We start from the raw sequence: 27,010 nt of genomic DNA, 5'->3' as shown, positions 1-27,010 counted from the left end.
TTCAGAGAGACAACCACAGTAGAGGGGTTACAGGGAGACATATTGGGTGATCACTGCACTGAGAGGGCTTTTGTGTGTGTCTGCCCCACCCATGTCCTCTCTGGTCCATTTCTGTCCCCCCTGACCTCTCTGTCAGTGCCTTGGCCTGTCGGGGCAGGACGATTAAATGTCACGACCCCTTTTTTCCCTCCGTGCCCTCTGAGGACCCTCCATCCCATTAACTTTCACTCAGCTTTCACTCAGATCCCAGGGTTATCCCCACCAGCTCTGATCTCCAACACCTGCACAAAGGACACAAAGAGACACACACACAGAGGTCGCCTGCTAATGCTGGGACCCCATTACAAGATGATAGAGGGCAAGATGATAATCCCGATTCGGCCATTTTAAGATCATGGAGAGTCTGTGTTGGTCTGCACAGATAACTCACTCTCCTTTTTTGGTGTGCGGGGGTTTAGGACTTTTCACTCATGATTGAGAGTCCGACTGAGGCGAACTGGGGGCAACAGATCTGAGCGTGATCCTGGAGTTTGAGCAAGTTATCAGTGCATACCATACTGTGATCGTAATCCCAGAAAGTTCATCATTAACCGTGTGGTACGAACAATTCTACAGTTGGATAGGATAAAAACAAGACTAATATCGTATCAAAAATCACAGACTAGGCCTATGAATTCAGACCTGCAAACTCATTAAAGGTGAAAAAGATGACATGTTCATTAACCAGTCCCCTGTAGGGTGTATTTGCAAACTCATTTAATCACAGTTTATGTTATGTTATTTATTATCTCAACAAAAATTTGCTTATTTTTTTCTACACTGCAAAACATCCCAATGTTACAAAAGTCATTTATTTCTAAAGTGCACAGTAAAACGTTTATTTCTTTAAAAAAAAAACTTCCTATTCACAAATAATAGTTCTTTTCTTTCTGTTTGTGTCCTAAAATACAAAAGGACGATGCAGAATGTTGCATCAGACCCAAGAAAAAAAAATTCTAAAAATAATTTTAATAATTTAAACTAGCTGACTGGAAGGTTCAGCTATTCCTACTAAACTGCAGGGTTTTTTGTTTGTTTGTTTTTTGTTTTGTTTTGTTTTGTTTTGTTTTGTACGTGGTTTAAGAAAACAAAACTCAAGACAAAAATGACTCAAACAACTCAAATGACCCTCAAACATAAAGTGTTACTATCATCCCTGGTCTCCCCTACTACTATCCTGCTAAAGTAAATAAATTAAATTCATGTACATATGTACTTGAGGTTTGTTTGTTTGTTTGTTTGTTTGTTTTTTTGTTCTAAGAGTACAGCTTGAGAAGAATGGGTCAAACTAGATTTGTGACATTTCAAAATAAAAGTTCACAAAGTAAAGCCAGATCACTCTTTTTTATTCCTAGCTGACTAACCACTGGTGGATGTGGTTTCAAGTGTACTGAAAAACACAACACAATGTACAAATATACTTGTGTTAGTGAGAATATTTACCTTACTAGTGCAGCATGATAGCCTGGTAATATTTTATAATTAGCATTACATCAATGTTGGCTGGTTTAGCTTTAGTATTAGTTAGTTATGTATCCAGTAATTGTGTACAAATTTCACTCAAAACAACAAATTTCAACCTCATGCTGGTGCTAGAGGGAAAAGTCAGAGGATCAGCAGAGTCAGTGGGATTCATCCTCTGTGGACCATGAATATCCAAACAAGATTTCATGACATCCAGCAGTACATCTGACAGAGTGACATTACTATTCATAGAGCCATCCTAATGGCATTTGTGAAAATCTTTCTTTTGTTCCCAACATAATATTCACAAACAATAATGGACAGGATCTCCTTTGGCATAAAAAACATTTAAAAAAAAAAGTCTTAAAATCACCATCAGCTCTTTTATTGTAAAGTCTGGCTATTCAGTGCAGTGGAAGCGCATATCATGAAGTCTTTCTTCCCAAATGTCTTTCATCATTTCTGACGAACGCGGCCATGTCTGAGTGAAAGAAGCTTTCCATGAATGGCTTTATGACGTGATGACAAAGCCTGCACACGGCCAAAGCAGCGCTAGCAGACAATGATGCATTGAGGACTTGAAAATCTACCACGATAAAGATTTTTTTTTAACTAAACAAAGACATTTGAATAATCAATCCCACAGGACCGAGACTTTGAACCTGAAAGTACCCATGCAGCCGTGGAACTGAGCCACTCAGTGGCTGGACTGCCAGTTAAGTCTCAGAGGGCCAAAAACTACAGAAACCACATTTAGGACATGCTGAAGGAAAGGACTGCATTGAAATAAATAGTTTCAGTTTCTTTTTTTCTAAGTAAATATTTTCACTGGAGGAAAACCTCAGTTTGGCAAACATACAAATGGTTCCATACAAGATTTTTCCAAATGGATGTGTGCATTTTTCTAAAATCTCTCAAACCTGATACTGTAGATTGAGGAGCCAGACCACCTTTTGTTTCATGTTTCACAAACCCCCGCAGTCCCTCACCACAGCTCCCTATTTCAAGGCTGTCGCTGAATAGCCAGCAAACCATTTCCTGAAGCTCCGAGGTCACTGGATAAATGATGTTTTCATTTGACAACCCCAGGTCGCCACTAAAGGAGGGTCTTCAGAGGGAGCCTTTTGAAATTACAGTACTGATGAAGCGTGAGAAATTACAGGCACTTAGAAGTGATTTCATGAGCACAAGAGAGCAGGGGGACCACCCCTACGCAGCTCGGGCAAAAGGGAGCGATGGCAGTGAGTACACAAATACACAAACACACAACAAGGCTTTTCATGTGCACACAGCTAGTGCATACACACAAACAGACACCCAAACACACACACACACACATACAATCACATTCAAGTGCAGATATATCAGCACCATAAGAGGATCCTCATCCACACTGTAAAAAAAACAAATCATACAGGAATTTAATGAAATCAACTAATCTTTTCTCATTAAAGCTACTACAAGGAGTTTGTAACTAGTTATGAAACAGTCTCACTTTAATTCTGACGCCTCTATATGATCTACACAAGTTAACAAGAGCATCAGCGAGAAGACAAACTAGTTGTGATATTCTTAACGTCTGCCACCAGGTTGGATTCTCTATGAAATCGGCTCTGTTCACATTTTTCCAGCCAAAGTTACAGGGACTAGTAAGTTAGTTAGACAAAAATGAGCAGGAGGACATTTTTATGTATACAGTTTTATTTTTGATGTTATATTCTGTGCTTATTGCAGTGGAAACGCGGCTGCCTGAAGTAGCTTTAACTTAACATACACATTTTATTTATTCAAGTTGATTGAAGTTGTATTTACTTCCAGGCTGTAAACAGTCACACAGGAATTTAGAGGATTTACTCATAATTTTGCTCATTAATATACATATTTTATGAATGTACTGTGTACAGAATTAAATTAACTGATTAAATTTCTCAAGAAGCAGATTAGCAGATTTCCCAGCATGCATTGTTTGAGAGTTAAAATTCTCCTTAAGCCCTTTTTTTTATAGGTTGAATAATGAATAAACTAAGTCACAGTGTCTTGTTATCACAATTATGAAAACACTGCAAACATGTTTTCTCAAGTACAACTGAATCAGTGTTAAGTTTTTTTGACAAAAAAAGTTTATTTGTTTTGAATCAGTACAAAATCACCTCAACTTGTCTTCCCAGCATGCATTGTTTGAGCTGAAACTCTCCTGAGACCCCTCTTTTTTATAGTTTCAAACTGAGAAAATGAGTTTGTAATGTTCACCAGTGTGATGGAACAGTTTCTGGTTCAACCTAATATCTTAAGCTTATTAAACACGTTTTCTCAAACACAGCTGAATTAATTAAGTTTATTTGACAAGAAGAGGTTATTTACTTCGAGTCATTACAAAATTACCTCAACTTGTCTTTTCAAATTCAGTCAATTTGACATTTCAAGGCAGCCTGGGCAGTTTTTTTTTTTTTTAAGTTAAAACAGTTACTTTGATTTACAGTGCAAGAATTCTCTAATGCATATTTGTGTATGATAATAAAACTGACCCTAGAGTTAAATATACAGTGGGATTAGATGAAAATTGTGTTCAGGAGCCAGTCATTGTTTTTTCCACTACTTGAGTTATCCTAATGGAGATCGGCTGAGACGGGCAATGCCCAAGGGCCACTGGTCCCTCTCCACCCTTCCTGGGAATGGGCTCTTGGTCAGGATGGGTTTGGAAGGAAGCCTCTGATTTCTGCCTGGCCCTCTGCTAAATCAGAGCTATGTGAAGCTGGTTTGGAGCTGAGCCTCAACAATGATCTATCCCCGGAGCCGATGGAGTGGAATCATTTCCATCATGCTCGTCTTCTCTTTACCTCGCAGCTGGGGCTCCCTCCCCGCGTGCGAGCGCGAGGTTTCAAAGCGCCGTAATTTCATTTCGCACTGTTTACTTTGGAGTTTTCTAAGACAGTGGCACCAGTGTGAGGCTGCATCATTTAATTTAACCGCTCTCTAGTAAAGTACCAACCCCAGAGATGGCAGGAGCCTTTCATTCAGCGCTGAGCTTTTTACACACAACAATGTTTCACTGCTTCTCTCTGCCACAGGAGTTAGACTCAAAGCCCTCACAGCGTGTCCTTCTGTTTGCTGTCTGTCTCTGTTTGGATTCTGTTCGAGCTTCTCCTCCCTTTTCACGATCTCTGTCCAAAAGTGTCACTCACCTCTAAGTTGAGCAGTGAGTGCATTCACACACACATACACAAAACACCCTCACAAATGCCAGCTCCTAAAGCCCTTCATAAAGGGCTGATGGAGGTGAAGCTCTACTGCTGTTACAAGTTACACATGAAGCACCTTTCTGACATTATTTTCCACATAACTTGATCAGTTTCACCAAAATAAAATCAAAGTCATAAAATTTATAATCATACACTTAAGGAATATGTCGACATTTCCAGAAATAAGATAATGTTTGCTTAACACAAAAACTGCAAGGTCTAGAAAACACCTCTGAAGCTAAAACTTACAACAACAAGATTAAACAAACGATATATAAATAGATTTAATAAGTCAGCTTGCTGGTTTGCAGATTATCTTTACTTTTGGTCACAGCCTGACTAGTTGTTTATGCCTGTTTCAAAGCTTTATGCTAAGCTAAGCTAATTGATTCCTAGCATACAGATGTACGAAATATGGCATCAGTCATCTTATTTCAGTCTCAGCAAGAGAGTGAGTAAGCATATTTCTAGATCTGCTGGATTAGTTGGTGAGAAGAGTCTTAGGTACTATTTGCACAACATTTTTGACATAAAATGGTAAACTTTTGTTGTATTTTAACTGTTAGCCATTAGCCGGTGTTTTGGGGGCCTGGAAACACAACTTTTGCAAACAGGTTCCAGAGTATCATCTTGAAAACTGTTCAATCCAATGTCATTTTTTATTGTTTCTCATTCATTAGCTAGTTAGTGATCCTATTAGACTGAGAAACAGCTTCAGAGACCAGCAAAGGCCAGTTTGACTGTGAAGAATAATTACAGTACCAAGGTGATTTATAGCAGCTCTGACCAGGATTCTGCCTCCAGGGACAATGAAGACACAGTGGGTTCAAGTTAGGACAGAGGGCATGAAGCAGTTGAGGAGTGAGTTTGTAACTTAGTGAGTTATTTTGTCAGTATACAACGGTATACATGTTTTTGTGATGTTGGAAGTAATTTATTTCTGTTCCCCAAAATATAAATGTAAACAGTTAAATTAATATCATAATCATTGCATGCATGATTAGTCAACTTTTGGCTTCAACTAACAATCGACTAGGAAAATCTTTAGGTGAGGGCAGTCCTACATATTTCCCAAAATGTTGAACTATTCTTTTAATAATGACATTAGTTATGAGCCCGTGCTGTGATTAGCCAGCTAATCGGCTAATTACAGCAACAGACCACAACCAGCCGCAAAGATTAGTCTCATTCCCAACTACAAAATTACTGCATATTGAATATAAAATTTCAGTTGTGGATGGCTTGTCCAAACGATGTTTTTCAACCAGTCTGAATTATTAAAGGAATTTTGACATTTTGGGAAGTATGCTTGTTCACTTTCTTGCTGAGAGTAACCAGGAAGATGACTCTCATGTCAGTACCTGTAGCATTCAGTTAGCTTAGCTTAGCAGCTTGCCAAGGGCTCATCCAGAGGTTTAAAAAAAAATCCGTGTTTCACCTCCACTTAAGCTAACTTTTAAACATACATCTCATTTGTTTAATATGTGAAAAAAAAAAGAAAAGAAAATGTGTAACCGGCCATGAAGAGGTCCATCACGTTACCACTGTAAAACCAGAACATGTCATATTTAAATTTAAGTTTTGCATAGATTAAATACATATATATTATGTTAATTAGCAATCCTTGAGGTGCTAGTAAGCAGATCTTTTAGCAGAGCCAGGTTAGCTGTTTCCTCAAGTCTTTAAAAACACAGAAATAAACTTTAGTTGCAATAAAAGCATGTTACATGACAACAGCAGTTTGTTCAGTATTTGCATATTATTGCAATATTTTATATTTAAAAAAAAAAATCTTTATGCTAAGATAAGATGTAGGCTATAGCTTCATATTTACCGTGCAGAAATGAGAGCTGTACACATTATCTGCAACTGCAACTGACCATAATAAGATCTTTGACCCCCTCAGACCAGACAAATCTACCATTTCCAAGTACAGTCTTTTACAGTATTTATGGAAAATGTATAAAACTCAAATGAGATTTTCTGATCCTATAAGTGACTCAACCACAGCATTTACAACACTGGTTAAATTGAGGTTGTATGAGGTTGTTTTATTTGCTTAGGCTGGTCTTAACTGAAGGATTATATGAATCTGAATCTAATCTGGTGGCAAGTCAAACTAGCCAAACCAGGAATCAGAGCCAGGTCTTCCGTGTGCTGCTGTGATTACTCCACCACTTACCCGAGCGCTACATGTCTGTCTCCACTCCTTACCCTGCTCCGTGTACTCACATATATACAAAACTCATACATCAAAGCCGTGCGCTCATTACCACGCAGAAGATAAACATGGACGGCCCTGCAGATGGTTCGCTCTCGGATAGAGGTTTCTCTGTATGTGTATGTTTGCGTGACTGTTTGTGAGCAGATCTCCTGAAGCATGCCGGCAAAATAGAAGTGTCTGTGCATTTTTTCCTTCTTAGACCTCTTGAGCTGACCAGAGAGCGGGAGATTCTTTAAAGAAGCCGCAGACTGCACAGCAGATCTTATTCACACATGCAGGATAACATTCAAGCAGAGTCGGCCAGCTTTATTAGTGGCGGTTTACAGGGATATCCATGACACTCCCACAGTTCTCTGGAAGCTCCTCCACATTATTCCAGGGCAACAGCAGGTTAATGGAAGCCAGGTGGAGCCTCCCTGCATTTCCTCCGTCCAGGAGCGCTTGATTGACAGTGAGTTGTGGCGATGAATCGGAGTGCAGCTACCCAGAATCAGGGTCGGGATGGAAACATGGCAATTCAAGAGCAACAGCTGTTTTTCTTGGCCACAATAGAGAGAGCATTTCCATTCACCTGAGACTGCTCTTAATTGGAACGTGTGGATATGTGCGCTGATGTGTGTCTGGCTTTTCTCTTTGCTTATTTGTGGTTAACTCTGTCTAATGGTTAAATAGTATTGCAAGTCACCCAATTCTCCCAAATTTGGAGCCTGTTTTTTTTTTAAGTGAATGCGCTTAAATAAGGGTAGGTGAACAGAAAGATTGCGGTAGATATGGTGGCATGTTTAGTTTCATCTGTCTTTTATTATTTTGAAATGGTGTAATTTCAGAAATAATACAAAATCACGTGCAACTAGAAGGTAGGGAGGCCACCTTCGCTGCGGAAAAATAAAAGACTCCTTGCCAGCAGCCCCATGCCCGGGGGACACAAATCATGCGGGGGGGTGGGGGTGGTCTAAGTGTCCTCCGCCATGATGTTTTGAGTGTCCAAAACCTAATTTAAGAGTTTTTGTATGAAATAAATATCATTTTAACCTTCATAACAGGTGGAGTAGCCTACCCTTTGGTAGATTAATGTCCACCAGTGTCCAGTTGGTTACTGTCTTACAGTCTGTGTAACCAGGGCAACAATGACAATGAATGGCAGACAGCTGGTCAATCATTCTAGGTGTCATTCTCTTCTCTTTTATCAGGTGTCATCATTCTAAGCATGTGAAAACACAGTGTATGCAGAAGAGTAGGGTGTGCACACAAAGATATGGGACAAAACCTGTCCTGTATTAATTCAATAAGGGACAGATAGGTTGCAACCCTACCTGAAGGGAAGTCAGAGAGTGCAGACCTCCACCGAGACCAAACGTCCTATCTAGCCATGTTAACAAAAGTGAAAGATAATTCATGTATCTGCCCTGTGATTCTTGCTTGGCCAGTGCTACACCCTGCCACCACGTTTCATGAAAATCAGGCCAGTAGTTTTTCTATAACCCTACTGACAAACAGACAAATGGACAAACAGCACCCAAAAAATACCCTCCATGGAGGAGGTTAAAATGTGCAATTTTGATTGGTGTAATATTATAGGTGTTTTGCTTTAAGCAAGATTGTAACACTTAATAGAAGAAATACCTTAGTCTTTATCTTACAAATGAAAAGTTAAATTCCGAGGCTATAAAACACACTTTAATACACTCAGATGTTTTACTGCTATGGTCTTATTTGGTCTGGCATGACCAGTAGCTTATGTTGGCTAATATTAACTAATGTTAGCAAAGTAAAGATAAATATTGCTGTGTTGCTGATTTCATGGAATTATTTTCCTGACTTTATTACTCTCAAGTTACCACTCTTAAAATACTCTTAACAATTCACTGGTTTTATCACAAAAAACATACTGTACATGTTTATCTGTGATGTGCTGAAACATAGCTAAACTATAACAAAGTCAGCAAACTGACAAAGTAGTAGCAATATCTATCAAACGTTTGCAAACATAAAGTTTGCTAACCTTCACCAACACTTGCCACCATAAGCTACTGATAATAAACAGACCAAGTAAGACTGCAGCAGCAAAACCTCTGATTGTGTTTAAGTGGACCATTAAACCTTTTTCACAGCCGCCATTTTGACATGAAACAGTAGGATAAACACAGGTGTTACAAATGATACTAATTAAAGTGTGTTTCATGGATCTAATGGCATCTAGGGTTGAGATTGCAAACTGCAACCAGTTCGTCTCACCCTCCCCTTCCAAGTGTGTAAGAGGTCCTATGGTGGTCGCGAAACTTGCAAAAAACATGAATGGCCCTTTTTAGAGCCAGTATTTGGTTTGTTCATTCTGGGCTACGAAACATGACGTTGTATCCTGGCAACCTCCATGGAAGAAAACCCACCTCTAATATAACAGAACTGACACAAATGGTTCTTTCTAAGGCAACAAAAACAATTCTCTAATCTTCTATCATTTTCATGTGATTATAGACTAATGAAAACATACTCATGAATATTATACTAAATTTCTGCCATATTGTGCCAGTAGAGTCCCAGTGTAAATCTCACACACTGGACTGGTTCTGCTCCATTCAGGTCAAACAGACTCACTGGGCTGCTATTGTGCATGTTGGCACACTGGAAAGGTTAAGCTACACTAAATGGAACATGTCCTTAATTTGTATCATTGATAACAATATCTGTACAATTTCATATCAATATGGCTGCTGTGCAAAAGGCCTATGGTGTGTTTTATTAAGTCCATTTATCCATTAAAAGGCAGCATTATATTATTACTTTTCATAAAAGTTACAGAGTGTCACTTTAACTAACATAAAAACTGATAACATAAAAACAACAAAATTATGTTATTTTTGACATCTTACATCAACAAATCAAGGTAAGAGGTATTTCAGTATTATAAGCACTGAATCTCAGAAGTCTGGTCTCGTCTTATCAGACATGTTCTGGCACCCAATCAATTGACATCAGTGGCCCCATTTGTGTTTCATCATCAAGGAGATCGATGTACAGAGCAACAACACCATGTGAACTGTTTTTGTATGAAGACACAGATTACAACATGGCCTCAAGAAACAGAAGAAACGTTCATCTTTCATTTCTGATCTTGACACGTGACTTGACATTTTTTTTGTTTGTTTGTTTCCTCAGTATCAAAAATATGAATGGTTCTCCAGCAGAGACAAAGAAATGCACTCATCAATATGCTAAGATGCACTGATTTATTACTGTACATCTATGGACACTGGTTTGATTGCAAACGATGACACAGAGGTGGTATTTTTCTGGTGGAGCTCAGGCACCACTTGTGTGATCTTGGAAAAAGAAAGTCTTAAAAGTTATTTCCAGCAAATAATCCATCCCCTGTCAGACTTTGCTTGTCACAAATCATTTTTAGGATCAAGTTAACATCCCAAATCACGAGTATCAAGTTCTACTTATGCAACCCTAATTTAAGTGTCTGAGTCCATAAACACAATACGCAGTGTGCTCTTTCATCTCCACGACTGTGATGTTAACTGCTTGGCAAAAGAACATGACACCCAGGGTGACAGAGGGATTACTTGTTCTATATTTAGTGTTTATGTACATGAATATTGGCAGGACAACTCTGTACATGTGACACACACACAGCGATACAGTGATAATAACACAGATCTCCAGCACAGAACACATTTACAAGATGGGCTCTAGAGCAAACACTGGCTGAGATACATAAGGGAATGTCTGAACTACGACAACTTCCTCGTAAAACTGGAATTTCCTCGTAACAGTTATTATTGTCATCAATAAAAACAGACAAAAAAAGAGAGACGAAAAAAAAAAGTATAAAATAATTTAAATTCCTCCTAAAACATGTAGTGAATATGCAGTGAGAGATCTATACAATGCGGGCAGCTGCTGAATCTCCTCCGGTCGACGTGATTTGAAACTGAAGAAACACACAAATATGACAGACAAAAGCAAATGTCATGCAGCAACAAAGAAACATACAAGGTGAAAGATGATCTTCTTTGAAGTTCTGCCTCCCCAGTGGCAACATGATGTCAAGACGACGAGCCTGGTAACGAAGCACCTCACGCTATGGGCCACCCAGAGGTGCCACAATGAAATGTAAACATAAATATACAGGTTGATATCTCTCTCTACAAACAGTTCAGTCACTGCCACAGGCCCATCCGCTGTGTGAGTAGTCAGTCTGTATACACTCCTTAGTAGAATATCACTTAGAGTTAAATAAACTTATTTAATATATATATTTATAATAGATTTATTCTTTGCAGAGTCATTTAGCAGTATTTCCTTGTTTTCACCAGTTTGCTCTGGTATTTCACTGAGTGACCACTGTGTCCAACCACGTAAACGTCCAGCAGGTAGGTCTTGCCTGGCTCCAGACCTACGATGGTCTCTGTGGTCACAGCTTTCTGCAGGTTCGGGCTGTGGAAGTACTTGCACAGGACCTTTTCTGACTTCCTGCGGGTCTCTGGCCCGGCACACTGGTTCTGTTCCCGGCGTCGCTGCTCCTCGCCGTAATTGTCAGCCACCTCCTTGCGGTAAATGCAGTATTTGTTGCGGTCCTGCGTGCCCAGCCAGGCCACCGTGACGGAGGAGCAGGTGCGCAGCTTGTCGAAGGCCTTGATGCGCGTGTCCTCCGGAAGCGAAGGGAAAGGCTGCTTGCTGCTGGGTCGCGTCGTGGCCAGCACCTTCAAAGTGGACGCCCCTTTCCTGCTGCCCCGCAGGCGGATCAGGTACTTGGCTTTGGGCTTCCCCCGCAGCTGGAACTGCCGCACGCCCTCCACGTTCTGGGAGAGCAGCAGCTTGCCGTCGCGCCTCACCTGCACCTGCACGGCGTCCAGACACGTGTGGACAAAAAGAGTGACCCTCTGATGGGAAGACACAGGAGCAAAGCGCAGAAACTTGCTGCCCTTTCTCTTAATGAAAACATCCGATACTTTTCCATCCTTCAGCTCCACTGTCTTCTGACGAGCCTCCTCTTTAGTGCGGGCGAATGTTCCCACATATGCTGTGCTGGTGTTGGTCGCAGAATTCACAGCAAACACATCAAAGTAGTACTGTGTGTCTGGCTTTAGGTCTGACACTGTGAAAATGTTTTTATTGCCAATACACACCTTCTGAATGTCTGATGTTTTGGGTTTGGCTGTGTACGCCCGTGATATCTTGTTACTTGTGAGGCCTCGGTCCTTGCCAAAACCAATGTCAGAGGGAACAAAGCCAAAGTGCGCGAAGTCAAACGGGCTGAAGTCTCTACCAGGCTTTGGAGCCAGCATGAAGGCATCATCAACGCTGATCTTAGCTTCAGCAGCACACATGCTCTTGAAATTGTGCTCTTTGTTGATCACCACGCAGTACTGGACTGGCTGGCCCATCAGAGAGCCCGTCGGCGTCGGCTTCCAGGCCAGGGTGACAGTGGTGCGGCCCAGTGCTGTCACATCCACGCGAGGGTCGTAGGGCAGCTCCGGGTAGGGCTGGTCAGACTCTGGAGTCGTGGTGGCGTACACCTTGAAGTTGCTGTCTTTCTCCGTGGACAGCAGCTCCAGCTGGTAGAGGCCAGACGGCGTGCTGGTGGCCACATAGGACTCCACATCGTTACCCTTGTAGGTAAAGAGCTCCGTCCCTTCGTCTACGGTCACCTGCTGTTTCTGCTGGTCCAGAGGCTCAGGCTCTCCTGGAACACAAACAGGCACAACATGAGCTCTTTGACTGACACAGCGTCCAATCTGATATTACAAGTTTTGACTGTTGCCATGACCTTACAATATTTTCATCTTTGGCTTTGATGAAAAATTATTTCCACCCATACTAAAAATGTTTAACATGCTGATGCTGTGCGATTATGATGAAGCTCTACAAGCCTCACAGATGATTAGCCCCTCACATGGCAGCCATGTTTTCACTCCAAACATCCCCAAAGATCACAGGCCAGCATTCACTCAGCCTTTCCGGGGAAGCTGTGTTACAAAGAGGCGCCTTGTACCTTCTACGTGAGAGAGACAGCCCAAGCATAATATTATGTTTTGTTTGTCAACCAGAGAGTGTGCTCAGTGGTGTACTAAAAATTAATGCTCAAAGATCTACTCCCAGTAGAGACATTTAGCAAGAGGAGCTGCAAAGACAGGAAGAAGTTCACCGGTTCAACTATTACTCCTACAAATCTTGTGAAGTCCACACGCTTAGAAATTCTCCCTTGTTTCCAGGGGAGAACCCTATTTGGCTCCTGGTAGAACCTTTTATAAAGGTTTCACTTGGAAATCTTTCAGAGAGTTCTACCTGGAACCCAACATAACGAGTTACACTTCTGTTAATTATCTGTGAAAAGTTTCACACAGAACCCTCCTATGAGCAGTTCTGCAGAGAAACCTTCTGTGGTGTAATGGTTCCACCCAGAACCCCATCTGGGTGTTCTATCATGAACCTTTCCACCTTCTAAAGGTGCTAACAGGAACCCACAAAGGAGGTCCTACCAAGAACCCTTTTATGTTATTGTACCAATAACCCTTGACAATCCTTGAAGAACTCTTTATTCCAAAAAGGGTTCTTAATGGAACTCATGGGTTTCATCCAAAATCCCATACTACCATACTAATTAGTACACTAAAAAGTATGTAAGATTTTTTTAAGCATGTCCAACACCTAAGTATTAAAGTATGAAACCAGTGCATCCAAAAATATACATACTACTGTTTATTTACATAAAAGTATGTTGAACAGTAGTATACATTTTGGGTATGTAGTGCATAGTATGTGATTTCAGATGCAGCATTTCACCCTTGAAAAAAGAGTTCCTCAAGATTTTCAGTAATCCTTGAAGAATTCTTTCTTCCAAAATAAGATTCTTTGGATAAAAAAGGTTCTTAATGGAACCCTTAGTCTTACAAAGAATCCTTGAGGAAACTTGTCTTCAAAAAGGGGTTCTTTAGAAGCAGAGGTAGAACCTCAGCCCTTCAGGAAGAACCCTTGTCTCTAAGAGTGCACCCATGACACTGTGAGTCCTGACCTGCCATTATTCTGCCATTCACAGATGAATTCTTTTCTCTTGAGGTACGGTGCACGTCTTCAACAACCCAATAAATCATTTTGTAATATCTGATGTGACAAGAGCACAGACACAGACACAGGTGCTCGTGTATTGGTATTCAAATATATGCTCACATCACACGTCTACTCTCTAAACCACAGCTTTGGTCATCTGGCAGGATCTCCTGCGCTGAATGGATGCCCTCCAGATGGAGAAAGTTTTAACATGAGGCTGAGAAGAAGAAAAAAGACAGAGGGAAAGGAAAGGAAAGGATAAGAGGAAGGAAGACAGACAGACAGAGAGCAGCGGGATTTACCTTAAGAAGACCAAGACAGCTTAAGTAAAGGGATGTAATGGCTTTGATTCAGAGGGGTGACTACAGTGGAGTGGAGCCCTTCTCTGAAATTATAGACGTCAGCTTGGGCCGAGTCAGACATCATAAGTGGTCAGACTAGACGCTACGACTGTGACTTAATTAAAACCCACCAAAACACAAAGCCTAACATCACGGCCTAGGTTAATTGTGTGTGGAGGATAGTGATATTTCCACATAACGTGTCATTAACCTCTTCCACTGCTGCCTGATGTCAATTATACCTGATCCTTCTCCACTGGCCTCTTCTGGCAGCTCCTGCAGGGTGAGTTTCCACTCCAGAGGAGCATCACAAGGTGTCACCGTCACAGACAGGGGTGTGTTGTCTTCTTCCACCACAAAGTAGTACCTGTGAAAATAACAGGTTAAAAGGCCTGACATTGACATTGCTTCATCACATTTTGACGTTATCCAAAATAATGTGTGGCCTAAATGCAGAGATGGGCAGACGAGACTGTGGCACACCGTGGTATTATTGTACTACTGACCTTGGTCTCTTTCGCCCTGAGCTAACAGACACTTTATTACACAAACACGACTTTCTCATTTATTATTTAGTTTTTGCATCAACATAATAGATCATGTTACAGAGCAACATCTGATGTTTCCTATCTATTCACAGTAAGTGGCCGTCTGCAAGTTTAATGTGATTGTTATGGCTCAGTCTGCAGCAGAAGGTGGAATATTGGCTCCTTTTCGCACTCATAACAAGACATCAACAGTTTTAATCACCAGCATTATGTAATTCGCTCAGTCATTGTTTGTCTTACCTTTTGGGTGTGTCCCTGAACAGGTAGCCACTGATCTCAGCTCCGTCTGGGATGACAGAGGAGTCGTGGAACAGCGACTTGTCTCTGATCTGCATCTGGAAGAGTCCCTCGTCTCTCGTGGGCAGCTTCTGGGCCAAAGCTCCCAGCCCCAACAGCACCAGCAGCACCACCACACTCCAGCCTTTACACTGCCTCATTCTGAAAGACACACAAAAATGGTGTTTTATTGAATTGATTGTGATATACTGTGAAATGTTGAATTATGTTTGAGTATACAGGAATCATTTGAAATGCTCAGAGCTTAACGCCAAAATTGATGCTACAGCTAGTTATAGACTAGCTTAGCTTAGCATAAAGCCTGGAAATGGTGGAGAAAAGGTAGCCTGGCTCATGAAACAGTCCACATAACAAAGCACATAACCATCCCCAAAAACACAACTTGTCATTTCTTTTTTTTTTTTAAATGTTATTTTTTTGGCATTTTTGCCTTTATTGACAGTGACAGCTGAAGGTATGACAGGAAAGGGGGGTGAAGAGACAGGGGATGACATGCAGCAAATGAGCCGCAGGTGGGATTCGAACCAGCAGCCGCTGCAGAGGACCAACAGCCTCAATACATGGTGCGCACGCCCTACCGACTGAGCTATAGGGGCGCCCACAACTTGTCATTTCTATGTTTACTTTTGTATCAATTACACAAATGGGTGAGGTTTAGAGGTGCTGGTAGACCAGTTTTTCCACCTATGGACAGAGCCAGGCTAGCTGTTTTCCCCCTGCTTCCAGTCTTTATGGTAAACTAAGATAATCCACTCTTGTCTGCAGCTTCACATTTCAATGCATGTGTAAGTTCTGCTGCTAAGGGTCTCCTTCACATCAAAACAATAACGAAAAACACAGTTTGATGACATTGTGATGTAGCGTGGGATCATGGGAGTTGTTGTCTTCTTCTTGTTAAACAACCATTGCCATGTCTTGTCATATCATACCTTTCTTTGCAATATTTTTTTAAGAAAGAAAATGTATCTGACATAACTCAGGCAGAATTACATTTAGTAACCTTTGACTACTTCCTTCCTCACGTTCTGATCATGTATCCGCACTTAGTGGCTAGTAGCACCGTTTCCTTGTTAAGGTAACACTAGTTACCTTGTATAAATCATGAATTTGTCTGTGTTTCACTATTGCTGGAAACATTTGGGATAATACACAACTCAATAAAATATATAACACAGGTCTAAAGTTTGTAGACATTTTAATGTGGAGATGTTACATATTGTAGTGTAGTGTAGTGTGGAAGAGTAACATCCTCTTGTCAAACTCTTGACAAGAAAGCCTATAAACACATTTCCTAAAATGTCCATATAGTTCTTTAGAATCTACCATAATTCAATGATATAAGAAAAGCCTTTGGAGGAACTGGGAGGAAGATTTTTTTAACCTTTGGACAGATCCAGAGTCAAAATCACCCCGTTTCTAGCATTTACACTATGCTATGTTAAGCTAAGCTAATTGACTGCAATAGTAGTTTTATATTTCATGTGCAGAATTGAGAATAGTTCTCGTCTAACTCACTATTCCTTTACAGTAAAACCAAGCATAACTTTCTGATAAAAGAAAAGTTTTGGTTGGGTGGTGAGTTTTACTGCTTTTGGACAAAGCCAGTGTTAGCTGTTTCAAGTCTTCATGCTATGTTACGATAAGCTAATATTTAGCATACAGGCATGACAGAAACATCAATCATCTCATATAACTGTTTCTTTAATGCGTGTGTGCAAATGTCTATTTTTGCCATGGAAGTTCTGAATGGCTTTTTTCCCCCCCTATCTTTCCTCATTCTGGCATTAGCTTAAAACACAAAACTGTTCTTAATGAGTTCCATTTGGCAACACTGAGCTTTGGCAACAGACTGTGTTTTTAGTGGGCTCTGCTTTAAATTTTTTCCACTACACATTTTATTTTATGTCAAAATGTGTTTTCTTGCCTTCTTTTCCTTTTAGTTTTAACCCTAATTAACATTTAACATGAAGACTGTGTGACAGCGCAGACACCATCGCCGAGTGAATCAGTGACTGGGAGACTAAAGGGAGAGTGAATGAGTACCGCGGGCCGCAGAGAGGAAAGGGAGGGATTAGGTTTAAACACAGATGTGTGAAGGAAAAGACATTGCTCGAAACTCCAGGGAACCACGCTATTTCATAAAGCTCTTAATATAAAAGTCCCCAAATCCATGTCATTTAAGTTTTATTGACGCTAATATAAAAATGTTTAGTGGTGCAGTGCACAGACGGAGCTGTGGCTCAGTCAGGACGAGGTGCAGCTGACCGTGGCTGAGAGCCTCTCACGTATCCCCTGTCTATTGATTTTGCCCCATTGATTGCAGCTGATGGGAACGCCAAATCCCTGGTGATTTAATCAGTGTAATGATGGCAGATTAGCCAGATACTTTACTGCCATTTACTGCAAGCGAGATGGTGTCCTTTTAATGACCCCTCTCCCTTTCAGTGCTCGCCCTCCCTCGTCTGTCTCTTTCCCTTGATCACACTTTTTTCATCAACAAATACTCTTTCCTCTTTCACACTTGTACACAAACAGTATGGCCCTTTTTTTTCCCCACTTTAATCTCTGCTTCTTGTTACACTTCCTCCCCAAACAGAGGCAGATAAGTAAAACCAGAGGACCCAGACCTGCGAGTCAAACGTCCACGCTGCAAACTTCATCTCTGCATTATCTTCCTTTAAAAACACGAGCGGTGAAAAAGCCCTTGACAGCTCCTGTCAGTGTCTCCGTCTCTGCCGTTGTCTGAGCCCAGCCTCCCGCCGCACCGCCAAACTTCAGAGAGCAAAAGGAAAGCCGCCTAAGTGGTACTTTGAGGTTTGACTCACACAGAGAGTGGAGATCCTTATCGCCTCGGCTTGTCTCATTCCACTTCAGAAGCGTGTCAGTCGGAACAAAGACATGTCTATTAATACTCAAGACAGCGCTGAGGTGGTATGTACAGAGCCGCTCAGAGCTGTCTTTCATTCCGACATCCCCAAACACCACGCAGACACAGCGAGGGCCCCGGCCCCTGTCCACCACACTGATGTCATTACACATAATGTCTGCTATCACTCATACAGTAAGGGTTTTATCACCACTGTCATTAGCACATTTGATGTGTGCCTTCAGAGTGTTCCTCACATGTGACACCACTGATTTAAACCCCATGACTGAGCCCTCCGCTTCTCCCACACGCACTGAAGCACTCAGTCCGTATTGACAGTATATATTGCCAAGAGATGACATCTGAATATTAGAGCAGCGGTGCTGGGTCACTGCGGTTGCACGGACCAGCGCAGAGTCAACATGGTCACACACAGGCTGCGCTGGATGTGCTTTTTACATGCGGGCCCGCGCCATTCTCATGCCACAGAGTTCCCTCACCAAAATAACACATCAAAAAAGCTGCATCTGGAACAAATAAACCCTAATGTTTAATTAGAACGGGGAAGAATGTATGATCGCAATTTGAGGAACGGATAATTTCAAGGCAAGGTCACCCGCAATCGTGTCAACTTTGTTTTGCTGTTGCTTTTTATCAGCTTATTTATACATTTATAGTTTTTTGTTTCACTTTTAGTGGATTTTGCTAAGCTTTTTGGGTGGAAAACATCGCGGATAGTCTAATTGGCAAGCTGTGGAAGCTGTGTAATAGGATTAAAGGACAAATGCAGCTTGCAATGGTTTCACCAGTAGAGGAAATAGTGATGATTTTCTTTCCCATGGCCGTCGTTGACACATCTACATTATCGAGAAAATGAACAAGAAAATGGCCCCTCTTCCATTCCTGTGTGATGTGAGGAATTTCAGCCCCTCATTTGAATTACTGCTATAACAGCTTTGACCCAGCTCTAATTTGGGGTCATTACAAGAAAATCATGTGCAAAGCCAAAACAAAATGTTCACACTATGTTACATCTCCCAGAGGGACGCAATATTTTCAGTAACATAAATCAACTGCAAAATTAAAATCATTTACATTCTGCTCATGATTAAAGCAAAAAAACAAAACAAAACTGCCATATCTTTCATCCACCTGATCAACTCTGACTGCATGTGTATGAGTGTACTTTTCAGCAGGAACACACTGATTAAAAGCGTACAATTTCCATGCACGGAGGTGGAGCAGAACACATGAATGTGTTCCATGTATCTGGTCATAAGATTGGGCGTCGAGTACTGATTTCATATAAGAATTGATTCCAAAGGAATCATTAAGACATTTTAATTTCGATTCTGTGACACAAATTTCACTCACTAGATTTAAATTAAAACACATTTATATTTACATCATCTCAAATGTTTCCAACAATGTTCAAATGCAGAGAAATCCATAATTTATTCAAGTTAACAGTGCCTTTCCTGATAGCCATCGCTAGCTAGTTGCTAACTGCTATGAAACATGGGATATGTTGGATATGTCAGAGAACGTGACCAAAACATAAATACTTTGACATCACCTCGTCCATGAACATGATTTCTGCCTGAGTCATGTCAGATAGATTTTCATCAGCTACAGTAATTGTTAAAATGTGAAGATAACAACTCCCATGATCTCACGCCACTTCACAACGTTATCAGCCTACATCTTTTGATGTTGTTTTCATGTTAGCGAGACCCCTAGCGGCAGAGCTATTCTGTTAAAATCGTGAGGTGAGTCTAGCATTATTCTCAGTTAGTCCACTCAGTAATTGCCTAGTTGCGTGACTAGCAGGTGAACAGCTCTAACTGTGAGTCTTGGAACAAGCAGTTCAATTTAGCAAATGCTACACTACAAGAAGTTTTACGAGGACAGGATATTATATGGTTGCGGTAAAATAGCCTCAGTTAATCTGAAAATATTCAAGAAACCAGAAAAGAGACCACCGTCGCCATGGTTATCTAGCTAACATAATCTTAGCTCAGTGTTTCCCCTCGCAGCATGTCGCCATGCTAATTAGCTTTTCACACAAGTCTGCTGTGATGAGCACAGAAGGACACGTGACGAACTGGAATCGAAAATCATTAAGCAGAATCAGAACCACAGTTGTTAAGATGCAAATGAAACTAGAGCTGTGTAGGCTATCGCTCAAAAATGTTCCATATTGATACCAGTACCGATACCTTGGCTTTGATACTGATCCCATAATGATACTTTTTTCGATACCAAATCCGTTTCCATTACTCACTTAAAAAAAAGAAGCCACTCAAAGCCCTGGCAGTAAAAAGATGTGTTAAAAAAGCCAATCACCAGCATTATTAGATCTTGGTACAAGCATGCTGTGTGCTTAATGTCTCACTGATGCTGATGAGATTTGCTCCTTAGGTACTGAAATTTGGTATCGAATCACAAGCCATTTTTTCAACACTCAAACCAAAGCTCGATACCCAGCCCCAAATGATACCCAACCCTATTCACGTGTGTGAGTGCACGTATATGTTGGTGCATGTGTGCGCACCAAACTGCCCCTGACCTCCCCTTTCTCTCCTCACTTTGTTTAACCGGTCTCCCTCTCCTTCCCTCCAGCTCCTTGTCAAGACGGATAAGCCTCCTGCCTGCTGCCACATGGAGCTCATTAACAGAACGGGAGGGAATAAAAGACAGTTTAATTTCAACACAAATAAAGAGACATTTCGGATTCCACCCAACAAGACGCCTGGCAGCGCTCGCAGGACCTGAAGCCTCTGTGTGTTTTCTTTAAGGAAGTCTGAAGGCAGATTTATGGTGGGCCCTCGGTAGCGAGCTCCATCACCGCTGTCACTTCAGGGCCAATGTGGGGGGATTGGAGTGAGTGGAGTGTGTATAGGGGTGCTGCAGGAGCCAAGGATGGAACCACACAGGACCTGGACCTGTGCTATAGGCAGGCCAGACCAAAGCAGGTCTGGTGTTCTTGGACAGCTAAACAGCTCATTAATGAATTGGTAGAGACTGTGGTGAGGGCTCGGGTCCAATAATGGAGATTTTTATCTGGTGTGTGTATGTCCGTGGGTGTGTGTGTCCAAACCATGACATTCCTCCACTTCACTCAGTGTATAAGTCTAAACTACAGCCTGACATATCAGTCAACCGATATTACTGGCCCGATATTATCCAATGACAGATGTATTGACCTATATCAGCATATATGTTGTTTGATATGTGCCTACATGAAAACTTTTTTAACAGAACATAGTGCAGATAGTTTTTGTTAGCTTTACAGGCATCATTCAGTACGTATTTGATTCTTTTTTCCTAATTCAGGTGTAATATATACATTAATTTTGCTCTATTTATACTTATTAGGGTTGTCACGATTCTCCAAATCCATGATTCAACTTGATTTTGTATTTAAGGTCATAATTCAGTTTCGATTGAAACATATTTTTTAGCACTGATTGCTGTGCCGCTATTAGACAATTGAGTCTTAAATTATAAAAATCAACAGATGATTGGTTTTCACGCCCTGACAACTGTCATTTACATGTCCTTCCTTAAAATGATCTATATGGTCTATATGGTATCAAGTGTGATATAACAGCTGGTAAACTACTTTGTGTCATCTTTTAAGTTTTTGTCCTTCAGACACGTGTCAAACACTGTACAAGTACACAGTAAAACATCACACAGATATTCAGTGGAATCAACTTATCTTTTCTTATTAACTTAATGTAAATATGTACCTTTCAATACTCTGAATTTAGAGAAACTTATAAACGTGAGTTGTTCTGACTTGAGGCGTTCTGAGTTGTATTAATGTTCTGCTGTGAGTTCACTAAACTCATTAAATTAAGTTTCAAAAGAAACTCCAGCATATTAACAGACTTCCCAGCATGCAACTGTCTGAGACTTAAAACCCTCTTACGACTAAACTCTCGTGTGTCTTAAATGCACGTTAAGATAAACCATGGTTTATATCGAATTCATTCCCCACACTGAGTTGATTCAACGTAATATCTTGAGCTTATAGAATTTGAATGTTTTCTCAAGTTCAGCTAACTGAACTTACTTGGTTTTACATTTTCAAAACTCAGAAAACTTTTGAACGTATTATTCAACAAGCCGTGTCCAGTCAACTCACATTTTTACGGCAGCAGGGGAACTTAGACTTTTAAGGTGAAACAGCGTAAAATGATTAACAGCTGGTGGTTGAGAGACAAAAAATACTGTGAGAATCACACATTCTGCTTTTGATTTTGATTATTGGCATTTTGATTGATTTAATTTAATATTTAAATTGCGACACACCTAGTACTTATTGATAAATATCTAAAAGTACAAGAAAGTTTATTGTTTCAGTGCTTTCAATGATTTTGGACCATAAAGTTTATTGTTAACTGCAACATATTCAGTATAAAGAATATCAGCCGATTTGTTGATTAGAGCTGCAACAATTAGCTGATTATTGATTAGCTGATCGAAAGAAAATAAGTTGCCAAGCATTTTAAAAACTGATTAATCAGTATTTTTTCAACCAGAAATGTCAAACATTTTCTGGTTCTTACATGTGAGGATTTGTTGCTTTTCTTTGTGATTTACGGTCGTGAATGAAGCGTCTTCGAGTTGTTGTGATGGACATTTTTTTGACATTTTATAGACTTAATGATTAATTGCGAAACTAATCAGCGGATTAATGGATAATGAAGCTAGTCTATTTCTATTCTATTTTTTTTTACTACTTAATATTGGTATCAGCATTGGCCCTGAAAACCCAGTATCGGTCGGGCGCTGGTCTAAACCATCACTCAGGACCTGTCTCCTCGCCATCCACAACATCACTCACAGTTTGAGTTTCTGAACTCTCCACATCATCGCAACCACGAAAGCTGGCACAACAGCAGTGATGGAAAGGAGAGCCCAGTTTCCTTTCCTTCTCCTCCATCCCCTCCCCTTGTGCCTCTTTATAGTCCATCTCTGACTGGAGCCTGCATTTAAGCGCTGCTGCATCCTGGAATGTCTCTATGAGGAGGGTCAGGTCAGAAGGACCCCATTCAGATAGAACTGAGGGGTGGGGCGGGAGGGGGGGGTCTGACTGATGTGCTGGCATTGTGGCTGCAAGGGTGATTAAAGATTACAAGAGAAAATGCCCCATGGGAAAGTCATCCACCCACTGCCCATCATCCAGGGCACACACACACACACACACACACACACACACACACACATGCACCAGGCAGGCCTCGTGGGAAATGAGTCAATCATGCACCGTTATGTTGTGCTTGGAGAAGCAGCAGAGAAGGGGAGGCACAGAGAGCCTGTTCAGCAGCTAGTGTGTGTCCATCTGAGGGGAGCATAATGAGGGGCTTTGCAAAATGGATGTGCCCGGGGGACTGTGGGGAGTGGGGTGTGTGGATATGATGAATAATTGAACAAGGAAATAAAAAAAAAAAAAAAACTTTGCGTCCTTAATCTTCCTACCGGTAGTGACTGTGGATATGTGGCACAATAAAAGGCAGCAGCGCGGAGGAGACAGTATACACACACACACACACACACAAACACACGGTCCGCAGCCTGTCACTTCTTCTTCTTCTTCTTCCTCTTCTTCTTCTTCTTCTTCTCTGGACGCAAAACGGCTATAGCAGCAGCAACACTGGCGGAATTCTTTCAGCCGGAGAGTTTTCATATGCAAATCACGGTTTAGTTACGGTATGCGACGCAGACCTTCCCATTTTAAGACTTTTTTTGTCCATGATTCATTCTCCTGAGAAAGTAGAAGGGAGGCAGTGTGGCTTCAGCCTGCTGCTAAATACAGTTATTCAAATCCCCACTCCGGGTATGTCTCTCATTAAAACACGAGGCTGGAGAGGAAAAACAACTCCCAACATGAGCCCAACTGTCATGAATCCGTCTTGGATCATTTTTATTTAAGCAGCCGACTCAAATACATTACAGTTTCAGTACATGAAGAAGAATTATCCTAATTAAGCGCTCCGCTCTTGCACTCTGGGCTCTTACAGGTGCGTAAAAGCACCAAGAGGTGACCATATGAGGCAAACATTCATCCTGATTGCACCGTAATAAAAATATGAATTATTTTTTACACTTTAAATAGAGAGAAGACCCCTGTTGGAAATACGCGTAATGATAAATCGCCTTATTTGGGTGCCGTGTCACCCCTGGGAGCATGGGAACCCTTCGCAGGCACAAAAGCAAGAGGATTTTCCAAAAGTTCTTCAGTTTGACGGCTACATATGCATGCACATATATATATATATAGCCCAAACCAAAATAAGCAAAGATTAAAAGAACATGCGAGTTGGGGCTTGATTGAAATGTGTTTGAAACTTTTAACTTCCCGGAGAGTTGTAAACCGCAAAAACCTCTTCCCCTCTCTGTGTCTTTCTGTCTCTGGCAGACGTTTCAAAGGCACCACTTTACTCCGGGAGTCCGACTCTGAATTTATATGCAGCTTTAAAAAAAAAAAAAAAAAAGAAAAGAAAAGGCTCAGAAAAGTTACAAAGGAAAAAAAAAAGGAAGGAAGTTTTTCTGGTCTAATAATTTCCTAGACGCTCTGGATCAGACGCATGCGGAAAAATAGATCTCCTCTTACCTTTCAGAATATGAAACGCCGAAGTTGTCTGGAGGATGGTTCTTTCTCTCGCAGCCACTCTGATACCACCAAGGTTTTTTAAAAAAGTGACATCTAAAGCGATTTCAAAGAAAAATGAAAAGTTGTCCTCTGCAGTGTCCAGTAGTTCCCCTCAGTTTTCACTTCTCTTGTTGGTGCCTATCAATCGGATTAGGCGACTGCTGCTCTGGTGCGTGTTTGCAGTTTTCTTGCGGATTTAACTGGTCTCTAGTGGGCAGGAGTGTGTGTGTGTGTGAGTGCGATTGTGTGTGTGTGTGCGTGTGTGTGTGTGAGTGTGTGTGAGTGGGTATCCTGAGTGCTGGCAGTGCGTCCCTCCCCTGCCGCGCTGCTGCTATTGAAACCTCCACTGGATTGGAGGCAAAACTGGTGCGAACTTCTCCTTCCTCTGCGCTCTCTGTAGGAGGAAGACTCCGAGACACAGAACCAGCCCACTCCTTCAAGAGGAAGAAAAAAAAAACTAAACAGGGACCACTGACTACAAAAGTACACATCACCTGAATTCTTTACATTTTCAACTGATTTTAAACTTTAGAAATCATATAAATCAGATGTCACCAGAGAGCATAAATCTACAGACAGCGGGGTTTCCCTTTTTCTCCTTTTATATTTCCTCGCTGTTTACTCTGATGCTCCCTGGAAATTATTACTTTGGGCAGTAGAGCCGCGTAGAAGTCACGCAACCCTCGGGGCTAAAGTGTGCAGGCAAGTTTTATCATGGGCCCTGATACCTGGGTGTGCGCAACACACCTCCTCTGCAAAGCAACTTTGATGATGGCGAGAAAACGTCTCCCCAAAGTGAAGTGAAGTGAATGGCTGCACCAGTGCGAAGTTGCTCATCAACTACTGTGGAAATTCCCCGTGAGACATCTTGTGTTGTTGTCTGTTCCTGGGCTTCGGCAAATATTTATCCAAGATAAGAACAATTCACTGTGTCGGAGCTTAAATTGCCCCCAGATTTATGGCCCGATGGGGGTCCAAAGGCAATCTAGATTTAAATGATGCTGCCGTTTCCTCCCCAGCAGGACCGTCTTTCATGTCATGGAGCTGCAGATTTTTACGCATGAGCGGCTGCAGGTTGCATTGGTGACATCTTCATCTGCACGATAAACCAGGCTGCTCACATGTGTTTCATCTTCCCACTGCCTTCACAGGCGAATGGTGCCTCTGACATGTGACTCTTATGATTTATTTAGTATTTTAGATTAATTTATTATTTAGTATTTCCATTTCCGTCCTGTTGTCACAGGTTGTAGGAAGAGTTTGGGTGGAGCTGATGTTCTTTGTAATGCCCTGTTATTATTGTAAAATTAAATCATTTTTTAAAACAAAATAGTTCACTTTCTTGCACGATATATTCACACAAACACAGGTTCTAAAATCAAACATCTGACTAATGTGACACCAACACAAAACGTCCCATGAAATAAAGTTTCTCAAAAGTAAGAAAACTGCGCCAAATAAATAAAAGAGCAACACTGACTTTTACATAATGAAGACGAAATTTTAGGTGTTTCCATTAAAAATTGAGTTCAAAATGCCAACGCCTGAGACTGGCCCTTTATTATCAGTAACAGCAGATTTGTCGGACAGCAGACTGCTGGGAGAGAGAAGCTGCACACAGTGTTGGTGCAACAGCGTCATCTAGCGGCTGCTTTAACAAAGACACAGTCAGTGTTCACTGAAAACAAAAAAAAGAGAGCAGATTTTCCTTATTGATGCATGTGTTTAAAATAGAAAGGTGATCACTTCATGCTTCAAATGGCTACAGAGAACAAGTACCACTTTACACTGACCCTAACCCTTATAAATGATTTATAAGTGGTTGTTAATTAGGTTGTAAACACTTAATAAATCACTAATAAACTGTTACATCACATTAGAGTTTAAAAAAGGGCAGCAGTGACCTGCTGTTTGCCAAATAGTGATTTATACCTGCCAACTTCATCATATATTTGTTACTAGCGTTTAACCACCATCAGCATATCTTAATCTTATTTTTAATTTAAACTTAAATGGTAGCAAGTGATTAATGAGTTATGAATGTTACACTGTAAAAAACAACGTACAAGAATTTAGTGGAACTAATCTTGCCCCATTAACGTAACATAAATATAAAACTTTTATTCATTCAAGTTGATTAAACTCATTTTTTCTGGTGTTTATTGTCAGAAAACTTCAGAACTTAAAAACATTCCTCCGTCTTTAAATCTTTTGAAATGGCGAGTCGGATGTAAAAGGAAATCGAGTGTGTTTGTTGATGTTCGTCGGTGTG

The 27,010-nt window shown here is 41.0% G+C and overlaps 1 protein-coding gene across 1 annotated transcript; it reads right to left on the bottom strand.

The window, feature by feature from the left end:
* Positions 1 to 10,520: 10,520 nt before the first annotated feature.
* On the bottom strand, positions 10,521 to 25,249 carry ndnf (neuron-derived neurotrophic factor). Its single transcript, XM_084722573.1, has 4 exons — positions 24,700 to 25,249; positions 15,152 to 15,349; positions 14,606 to 14,730; positions 10,521 to 12,658 (listed from the first exon to the last, which is right to left on the bottom strand). The coding sequence occupies exons 2-4, from the start codon at positions 15,346 to 15,348 to the stop codon at positions 11,262 to 11,264; spliced, it is 1,719 nt and encodes a 572-aa protein (XP_084578699.1). The 5' UTR covers position 15,349; positions 24,700 to 25,249; the 3' UTR covers positions 10,521 to 11,261.
* Between the last annotated feature and the right edge of the window lie 1,761 nt (positions 25,250 to 27,010).

This window comes from Lutjanus erythropterus, chromosome 7 (assembly GCF_056507025.1).
Source record: "Lutjanus erythropterus isolate fLutEry1 chromosome 7, fLutEry1.hap2, whole genome shotgun sequence".
Classification (NCBI taxonomy): domain Eukaryota; kingdom Metazoa; phylum Chordata; class Actinopteri; order Lutjaniformes; family Lutjanidae; genus Lutjanus; species Lutjanus erythropterus.
The sequence above is the reverse complement of the archived record's forward strand: the minus strand, read 5'-3'. Positions and strand labels throughout refer to the sequence as shown.